At 37.0% G+C, this 9,921-nt stretch overlaps 2 protein-coding genes across 2 annotated transcripts; both read left to right on the top strand.

The window, feature by feature from the left end:
* Positions 1-568: 568 nt before the first annotated feature.
* LOC105216330 (7-methylguanosine phosphate-specific 5'-nucleotidase) lies at positions 569-2,467 on the top strand. Its single transcript, XM_011190769.3, has 3 exons — positions 569-1,238; positions 1,722-2,148; positions 2,218-2,467. Exons 1-3 carry the CDS (start codon positions 820-822, stop codon positions 2,338-2,340), a joined length of 969 nt encoding a protein of 322 aa, XP_011189071.1. The 5' UTR covers positions 569-819; the 3' UTR covers positions 2,341-2,467.
* An 832-nt stretch (positions 2,468-3,299) lies between these two features.
* LOC105216329 (ubiquitin-protein ligase E3C) lies at positions 3,300-7,819 on the top strand. The gene is made up of 8 exons (XM_011190767.3): positions 3,300-3,936; positions 4,005-4,716; positions 4,774-5,173; positions 5,237-5,358; positions 5,453-6,235; positions 6,296-6,440; positions 6,501-7,200; positions 7,267-7,819. Exons 1-8 carry the CDS (start codon positions 3,601-3,603, stop codon positions 7,432-7,434), a joined length of 3,366 nt encoding a protein of 1,121 aa, XP_011189069.2. The 5' UTR covers positions 3,300-3,600; the 3' UTR covers positions 7,435-7,819.
* The last annotated feature ends 2,102 nt before the right edge of the window (positions 7,820-9,921 follow it).

Here is a 9,921-nt window from a genome sequence, read left to right as displayed (position 1 = left end):
GCAAGCAAGTCATTTCTTTACCATCCTCGAAGCCTCATATTTCCCAATATTTTACATCGACTCGAGCATTTGCAATACGATATATTCATGCAGGACGATGACCCGAAGCATAACGCAAAAATACTAAAATAATAATATTCATACAATGGGATCAAACTGCCCGTTGGCCTCCATAGTCCTCAGTCTGAAACCAGTATCGAATATCGCGTTTTATGTGAAATAGTGGTCATTGTTTACATTTTTAAACTAAAATAATGGGCGAAAGATTCATAAAGAAAAATACATGGATTACTGGGAAATTTTTCATTGGAAAGTAGTTTTTTTATATTTAATTAAAATTTTTTCCCAAGTGTTGTTTTATTATGAAACACCACAGTACAGTGGAAACGAAGCGGAAATGAAAACACAACAAAGTTACTGTAAATAAGGGGTTTAATTATTTCTATCATAATTCATGTTGTTAATTATGATATGGATTAACCATAATATAAATTAACTGGTCGATTATTGTATTTTCGATTTAGTTGAACCATCCCTATTGTCAGCTGTTTCATATCAAATATTTGCGGTAGACGTACCAAACAACTGGTATATCTCCTTATTGTTTGATTGAAATTTCGTACGGAATAAAGTGACGGAAGTTTACGTTTTCATACTAACCATTCGCAGAACAGATGCTACAAATATGAATTGAATATCAGTCGTGTAAGATTGTCAGTGTTCATTAAAAAATAATAATTGTCAAGTGTTTAAACAATTCAAAGCTGCAAACTGTTTCGTCGAAGTATTCGCACCATACTTTCAAGGCTTTTTGATAAAATGTCTAACGTACCAACGGTCACTGATGTTAATAATAGTGAAGTGCTGAATGCAATAAATCATTCAAAACCTTTGCGATTAGAAGATGTAATAATTTTAAATAATGATAATTGCAAAATCAAGGACAGACAACGTGTTGAAAGAATTCTCAATGAGTTTATAGAAGGAGGACATGAGAGATTGCAGATAGTTTCAGATTTTGACTTTACTATTACAAAGCAACGAACATCAAATGGGGCGCCTATTCCAAGCAGCTTTGGCCTTTTTGAGGAGTGTAAATCTCTTCCGCCAAACTTTGTCAAAGCAGCCCGTGAGCTGCATGATACTTATCGCCCTATCGAAGTCAGCCCATATATATCGCGAGAAGAAAAAGTGAAAGCTATGATTGAATGGTGGACCAAGTCAGGCCAGATTTTGATGTAAGTTACAGGCTGAAGTGCTCTAATTTTTTGGTTGAAATTGATGCAGGGAATGTAAATACTTCCTTAATTCACCGACAATAATTTTTGTCAAAGAGATGTACCCAATACTAACGAGTCGCAGCTATGTACTTTGCCGCATGACTAAAGATTGTATGTATTGCTTATTAATAATATATAAATTTGTACATGGTACAATACATTTTGGATTATTACGCTAATCGTTCAACAATTTTTGGCTTTCTCTTTCATTATATTTTTGGTTTATAAATATAAGAGCGATATGCATAAATACCACGTATGTAATAATAATATGTATTTGATTAACATATATATAGTATATACATGTATATCTTCTAATAAAAACTAAAATATGTACAGAAACAATGAAATAGATTGTCAAAACTTGGTACCCAATCTATAACTACTAGATATAAATCTAATATTTTAAAAGGTATTGATAGTTATCGTTTTATTTCACAGGGGCTTTACATTTGACTTAAAGGAAATCGATGAAATCGCTAAGAAATATGCCTATTCTATAAGAGATAATACTCATGAACTCTTTGAAAGTCTGGACGCCCTCAATATCCCAGTACTTGTATTCTCTGCCGGTTTGGGAAATTGTGTTGTTGCAATGCTGCGTCAAACTGGACTTTTATATCCCAATTTGAAAGTTATTTCAAATTTTCTACAATTTAAAGACGATACCATGTTGAATGGTTTTAAAGAACCCATAATTCACACGTTTAATAAAAACGAGACTATGCTAGAAGGTACGGATTACTACGATTTGGTTCACAGTCGTGACCACATTATTCTCATGGGGGATTCTTTAGCTGATTCTGGTATGGCGGATGGTGTTCCCGCATCGTCTCATGTACTAAAGATTGGTTTTCTTTATCACCACGTAAGTATACATACATATGTACATATATTTGATTTGAAAATTAAATATTTTTTTTAATTATAATTTTAGGCTAACGAATACTTGGAGGAATACATGAACACGTTCGATATTGTCTTGGTAGATGATCAAACAATGAATGTACCTTTAATGCTGCTGAAACTCATCGAAGGAAAACCGCCTTCTATTGACTAGTCGTTAATAGTAATATATGCAATTAAACAATCAAAATGACTCAAAATATAATACATAAGGAAATATGTATGGTGAATGTTGATTCAATGTCCAATTTACTCAAATAAAAGCTTTAGTAATTTTGAAATCGTCTATATATTATACTCAACTATATGACACCATCAGTCACGCATAAATAAATTATGGTGGACTGTATGAACAGGAAATTAAGGTTTTTGGGGAAGTACCGAATTCTTCTTTGTACGCATACTTCTACGATTGGGGTTGTTGAGATAAGAAGTGTATGTAGATAAGAACTGTATAGATTTCAATGAAAATACAGAAAACAATCCAATATATTCAGATGTTTATACATAGTGTATATGATTTATTAAGATTCAACAGCATACAGAAATCCTTTAAAATTTAATGATCAAAGAATGGTAAAAAACGAGGTTTAATTTGAAGGTTCACGAATTTTCCAAATCTAGAGAAAAATTTATTTTTAAGTGAGTATAATTTTAAACTTCATCATCGGTATTTGAGATATCGTTTCGTAAAAAACTTAAACTTAAAACTAATCGATCCAAACAGGGTTAGATCGCCGAAAGGGCAGCCCTTGACCGGATAAAATCCGGGTCAACTCCGGTGCGTAGAACCGGCTGCTGTGGGAGTCGATAATCGTTACGTAATTGCGGCTGGTTACTTTTAATGTTATTGGTTAAAAATATTCTTGTGGATAAATTTTGAGGTTATCTAATTTTGGAGATTATGTAATTCCTTGAAAGACGGATAGTTTTTGAGCAATCAGGTTACCGACGTGTTACTGTTAAAATGCACAAAAATGAATTTACTGGATATTTTGTTTTCAAATAGATCGTTGGTGTAAAAAGAAATGGTTAAATTTCCATAAACCAAGTAGGTATTTTTTACCCTATTGGTGTTATCTATTGCAACTCTGTCATTAACAGATGACTAATGACATTTGAAAACTGTCAGAATTGAAAAGCTCAATTATTTAATGTCATACATTGCTACAGGAAAAAAACTTGAAAATTTTAAGACGGGCATAGAAATAATAAATAAAATAGTTATATAGCCAATACGAACTTGTAAGCGGAGATGAAACTGAAAATTGAAAGAGGCTCAACAGTTAGGGTATTCGCGAAGAAAATCTAAACGACAAGTTAAAGAATATTCGTATGTGACATTGATACAATTATATTTCTGTAAGATTAAAAAACATAGTTTTAAGTCAGTGATTTTTATACAAGCAAAATCATGTTTGGCTTCGACGGAGATTATAGACGTCGTCCTGTACAAAGTTTAGGCGGAGCTTCCCAATCATGTGATCGTGAGACTATTATACGTAAGGCTCAGCAAGAACGACAGAAACGCAATGAACTACGTAGACAGAACAATGGCGCAATTGTGCTGCAATCGTATACACGCTCCTTCATTCATAGACAACGTCGCAAGCGGTTGGAGCGTGAAGCTTTCGACGAGTTTTTACGTACTCACCGTGATCGTGTTATTGAAGATGAATGCTTGGGATACCTACTAAGGCGACTGCTTTTCTTTTATACTAGTAGAGAAAGCAAAGATGGCGAACGTTTGGTAAGTTTACAATAGTATTATATATTCCATGGTTATATGTATGTTTATACTAAATTCTATATTTTCAGATTGAAGTTTGCCAGCAAATAATACGTCAGCCCGAACGTCTACTTAGAAACTCCAGCACAGAGTTCATTTGGTTATATCGTCTAAAAAAATTACTTGACGTTTGCTTAACGCAAATGACACTGCCACAAACCTCACCGGCCATACCGCTACGTATGTTGGAGGTGTTTACAGCAACGTCAGTACTCGAACGGTATATGGAAGATGAAACTCGTGTACAGGCCTATTTGAAAGTAGTTTTCAAGTTTCTTGTGAATCATGAGTATTTCGTACGCCTCCGGCAGTTAATGGAAACAAAATGTCCACCGCTGGATGGCGAGACCTTACATGCACCCAGCCCATTTGCTGATGCTATCTTCCAATTGATGTTACGTCCTTTGTTATTGAAGGACGAAATGTTTGGCATTTACGAAGAATTTTGTAAACACATACTCGCTAAACCCTTTACGGACCCCATACGAAATTATGTGCTCCCCTCTTTGGCGGAGTGCGCGGATTTTCCATTTTCTAAGTTAATAAGAACTCTACATCGTTTGACCACAAATCCTCAGACAGAAAAAATGCAAGTAGATTTAGCACCTGGACCTCATACAACGTCAACATCCAACTTCACTGTCACGACGTCTAAAGTTGAAAGTTTAGAAATTCAGCGTTCAGAAATATTCAGCAGCTATCTGCTTAATGCAATTTTAATACTTGACCGTAAACATTTAGGTAAGCCTCAAATAAGACTTATTTCAAAATAAAATATAAAAAATTATTTCATTTCAGTTTCTCTAGATACACAAAACCTAGTTAGTGATTATATTGAAGTCGTTGCTGAGATGTCCGCAAAAATATTGCAATTACCAAAATCAACACTCAAACTGTCAGTGGTACACCATCAACGCACCGACGCCGAAGAGTCAAGCGATGACGACGAAGAGGAAGAAGAGCAAACTAGACGCATACAGAAGTCCAGCACCGATGCGGATGCGGGACCACAAGCACTTAGTGGCGAAGAACAAAATGTGCTCATGGAGTGCGTAAATTTGCTAAACGACTCACAGCGTGTACGCATGCTGACTGAGCAAACTGACACATATCTGGCTGATGAGAAGGTGCTACATGCGTTGTGCGTAATCTGTCACAATCTTATGATCTACAATAAGCAAGCCGTATTTGAATACAAGTATGATCTATTTAAAGTGCTGAAATGTATTTTATTTCATTACTATTGCTTTTCGTCAAACAGATTGCTGTACACACTTGCGTTCATGCCAAATGTAGTGCGTGCAATTTGGTTCACGTTGACAACACAATCTAGCCAACTGGGTTTCAATGCACCGCTTTCACTGATTTCCAAAGGCGTCGTGCGTAAGTTGATGATAATGAATGCAACCATTTTACTTACGTTTATAGGAATGTGCAACATTTTTTCTGATATTATTTGTATTTTTTTATTCTTTAGCCAAACAAAATGGTGTGGAGCAGACAATTCCTTTATTGGCTACCTTCTGCATGCTCTTTGGACGGCTATTGCCTACTTTGCATGACGCGGAATTCTGTGATGAGAAACTGCTGCTGGCGAAATCACTGCAGTCTTCATTGGCTATCGCAACACATATTCGGCTAATGCCATTCTCTATTGCTGAAATTGTACAATTGTCAAAGACACTGAAAGAAATATCGCTGGGTTTGGTAGATTTAGCTTTTCCGGAGACGCGCTCCAACCTCAATGAACATTATCGCTTTGTATTGGGGCGTTCGGAAACGGATGATAAAAAGATGTGGCAACAGAAACAGGTCTGGGCGAATTTGCTGAAAGTTGTTGTATTTGTATTGAATCAAATACACACGCGAGATCTGCGTTTGGGATTCTGCCCTGAATCACACTGGACAGTGAGCCGTCTAGATTTACCGCTGGACCGGCCCACCGATTTGCCCTTAACCCGTGGTAATCGTACACGTGGCATACGTCCATTTCAACCAATACGCGATTTTACGCGCGAAGACTTTGAAAATGGTCCACCCATGTCCACCAAGCAAATACGCTCCATTACGATATTGCGTGAAATTCCCTTTGTTGTGCCATTCAACAAGCGTGTGGGCATACTGCAAGGCCTCGTGGCAGCCGATAAGATGCGCGTACAGGGCAACTATCAGGCCTTTCTGCAGGGACCATCTATTATTCTCAAGGTTAGGCGTTCACATCTGTACGAGGATGCGTTCGACCGACTGCGTCCCGAAAATGGTGTGTATTGGGTGATAACATCAAGAAATTTTTAAAATGAGTTTAAACTTAATTTTGCAGAACCTGATTTGCGTTTAAAGTTCCGTGTGCAGTTCATATCATCGCTTGGCTTGGAGGAGGCAGGCATCGATGGTGGCGGCGTTTTTCGCGAATTTCTGTCCGAACTTATTAAAACGGCATTTGATCCGAACAGAGGTTTCTTCATGTAAATTACCCGTTAACTCTTACCTTTTTATTTTCGTATTAAAGTAATTGTTGTCTGCAGGGTCACAACGGATAATAAGCTGTATCCCAACCCAGATGTAGCTGACTTGGAACCTGATTTTGAAAGGCACTATTACTTCATTGGCCGTATTCTGGGCAAGGCGATTTATGAAAATTTACTCGTCGAATTGCCATTGGCAGAATTTTTCCTAACCAAGCTCGCCGGAAAATATGCCGATGTCGATATTCATCAATTAGCCTCACTCGACCCGGAGCTCTATAAGAATTTGCTATATCTGAAGGACTATGAGGGTGATGTGAGTGAGCTGAATTTGGATTTTACTGTAGCCAGTAATTCCTTGGGTCACACACAAGTGATTGAGTTGAAGCCGAATGGTCAGAGCATACCGGTAACTGCATCCAATCGCATTGAGTACCTGCAGTTGATGGCCGATTACAAGTTGAATGTGCAGATACGAAAGCATTGTGTAGCGTTTAGAAGAGGCCTCTCCAATGTATTGCCCGTCGAATGGCTGTACATGTTCAGTAACAAGGAACTGCAAATACTTATATCTGGTGCTGAAATCCCCATTGATTTGGATGATTTGAAGAAACACTGCAAATATGGTGGAGAATATAGCCTTGAGCACCCGTCTATTGTATTATTCTGGTCGGTTTTGGAGAGCTTCAACGATCTGCAACGCAGACAATTGCTCAAATTTGTCACAAGTTGCTCTAGGCCACCACTGCTGGGATTCAAGGTAATTTGAAATTTCTCTGAATTTTTAAGCGAAATGTTAACGGTCGTTTTTTTGTGTTTCCTACAGGATTTGGATCCACCGTTTTTCATACAAAACGCCGGTGACATGGAGCGCTTGCCGACGGCGAGTACTTGCACGAACCTGCTCAAATTGCCGCCATTCAAAACGGAGGAACAAATGCGCGAAAAGCTGCTGTATGCCATACAATCGGGTGTGGGCTTCGAATTGAGTTAAATGGCTGTTTATTTGGTTTCTTTGTGGTAGATGTCGGAAATTATATACATAACTTTTTAATTGTAGGCTAATATGAACGCAACTAACTGCATGATTTCAGTTTCTTAAAAATGTGTAAGAACACAATTAATCAGTAGTAGTGTGTGCAAGGTGCAGTGAATAGAATTACGCTATAAATTAAATGAAGATAAATTGGTCGGTAACACATACTGGCCCATAGTGAATTTGAATTGTTGCAGTGTGTATAAGCGAAACGGAATATAATAAAATAGCATTCCTTTAAATTTGGATTTGATAAATGTTTACATGAAATTCTTATATGAATCATAAGAAGATAAATTTAAAACGGTTATGATTTCAATAAATAGCACATTGTTGTTATAAATTCTGTTTTGTGCAATTATTACTAACGCACCCAATATGTATCGGTTTTCATGTAAAAATTCAAATTTTGTGAAATTAAAATAAGGAATTGTTTGTATATATGTATGTACATAACTTCTTCTTTTGCCGGAAGTTGATAAGTGGATTACGCTGGACATGCAAAGAGTTGCTAGTGCCATGCAAGAAAATTTTACATGCAGTACTTAGACTCGGTGTATATGAGTCTATACTAGTTATTTAGGTGTAGAGTCTCCTGCCACCCTTATGGTCGTCATAATTGTACTGTCAGATCAACAATTGAGTGTCTAGTGGAATTCGAACCCACAGGCACAGTACAAAATGCTCCCGTGCCAGTGAGACAAAGAACTGTTCGTAGTGTCGAGAATATTCCTGCTGCTCGCGCATCAATTGAGGAAGATCCAAATTAGTGTCTCACACACTGTTCTCTAGCGTTGGACATCTCTGTGACGCCGTTGTGGCGAATTTTGCGAAAAGATCTTGGCCTACATCCTTACAATATCAAATTGACGCAAGAATTCAAGCCGCTTGGCCACCAGTCGTCGTATGCTCGTGAATTGGGTTGAGCAACAATTTGAAAATGATCCGGATTTTCATCGAAAAATCATCTTCAGCGATGAGGCTCATTACTGGCTGGATGGCTTCGTCAATAAGCAAATTATTGGTCAGGCAGCAATCCACACGTACTCCATGAGTCACTATTACATCCCGAAAAAATTGCGGTATGCTGCGGTTTATGAACTGGCGGCGTCATTGGGTCGTACTTCTTCCGTGATGATCAAGACCGGCACGTTACTGTGAATGGGAATCGCTACCGCTCAATGATAACCGAATATTTTTGGCCCGAATTGGATGATACGGACTTGGACAAAATGTATGTGGTTCCACAATCCACACAACGAATGTCACAATCGATTTATTAAAAACCAAGTTTGTTGAACGTTTGATCTAACGAAATGGTCGCCTCGGTTGTACGATTTGACGCCTATAGACTATTTCCTGTGGGACTAAGTCAAGTCTATGGTCTATCCCAACAAGCCAGCAACGATTGATGAACTTCGTACGAATATCGAACGTGAAATTGCAGCAGCATCGGCCGATTTATGCTTGAAACCCGTCGAAAATTGGGTTCAGTGTCTGGACTTTTGCAAGCATGTCCGTGGTGGCCATGGAAAAAATCCAGTTTCATACATAATGGCATCGCATGTACAGGAATGTCACAGGAATAAATAATTTCATTGATATCCCAAGCCGTTTTCATTTTACACTCAGTCTAAAACCTCTTCCTCCAACCTTTAGTTAAAAAAAAGTAATAAGTCTACCTCTTGGACTCTTGTATATTATTATTTTTTATTAATTAAGGAGTTCATTTTTATTTTTTTTTATTTTTATTTTATCCGGCCAAGGGCTGTTACTTTGGCGATCTATACCAATTTGGATCGGTAAGCCATGGATTGATTTCATACATTTTTGCTACCAAAATACATCCAAGGCTATCATTCACTTAATTTTACTAAGACATCTAACATATTAACTGATATAGGCGGTATATTTGAGATAGCGAAGCAATGACCCGATTTCAACCATTTATGACAAAGAGGTACATTATTAGAAGAAAAGATTTCCTCCGAATTTCTATAAAATATCTGCAAGATTTACGAATATTTTCGGATGTAGATACTAATAGATATCTTCAAGTTCGTTATCTGCGGTCTTTAAAGGTTATATTCCGATACCTTTATTGATTCTTCATTTATATATTGTAAAACGAACGACGCCATCCATACACATTTTAAATTTTTTATACCATCTTTCTTTATGGTAATCCAATACCTTTGAACGAACTGATTTATGGAAATCCAAACCACACTTTTTTTTTTTTTAAAAACGAACTTGGGTATTCACAGAGAATCTTACTCGGATTGATTTGATAACATAAAAAAAGATTCCAAATTTCGAATTTTAGAAACCTAATCCCTTAAACTGACCCGCGTCTCCTGTCTCGAAAAATATTTTATGTTAATCTTAAATTTTATTTTAAATAAAAATAAGCTATGTCAATAATTTTCTTACATTTAACTGTTA

Source organism: Zeugodacus cucurbitae, chromosome 6, assembly GCF_028554725.1.
Source record: "Zeugodacus cucurbitae isolate PBARC_wt_2022May chromosome 6, idZeuCucr1.2, whole genome shotgun sequence".
Classification (NCBI taxonomy): Eukaryota; Metazoa; Arthropoda; class Insecta; order Diptera; family Tephritidae; genus Zeugodacus; species Zeugodacus cucurbitae.
This window is presented reverse-complemented; position numbering and strand designations above follow the sequence as displayed.

Excerpts from the sequence above, each read along its gene's own strand:
- LOC105216330 (XM_011190769.3), top strand. The coding sequence starts at position 820 with ATGTCTAACGTACCAACGGTCACTGATGTTAATAATAGTGAAGTGCTG. Across the intron at positions 1,239-1,721 it reads AAGTCAGGCCAGATTTTGAT|GGGCTTTACATTTGACTTAA; the intron begins GTAAGTTACAGG and ends TTTATTTCACAG. Across the intron at positions 2,149-2,217 it reads TTGGTTTTCTTTATCACCAC|GCTAACGAATACTTGGAGGA; the intron begins GTAAGTATACAT and ends TTATAATTTTAG.
- LOC105216329 (XM_011190767.3), top strand. The coding sequence starts at position 3,601 with ATGTTTGGCTTCGACGGAGATTATAGACGTCGTCCTGTACAAAGTTTA. Across the intron at positions 5,174-5,236 it reads CAAGCCGTATTTGAATACAA|ATTGCTGTACACACTTGCGT; the intron begins GTATGATCTATT and ends TTCGTCAAACAG. Across the intron at positions 7,201-7,266 it reads CACCACTGCTGGGATTCAAG|GATTTGGATCCACCGTTTTT; the intron begins GTAATTTGAAAT and ends TGTTTCCTACAG.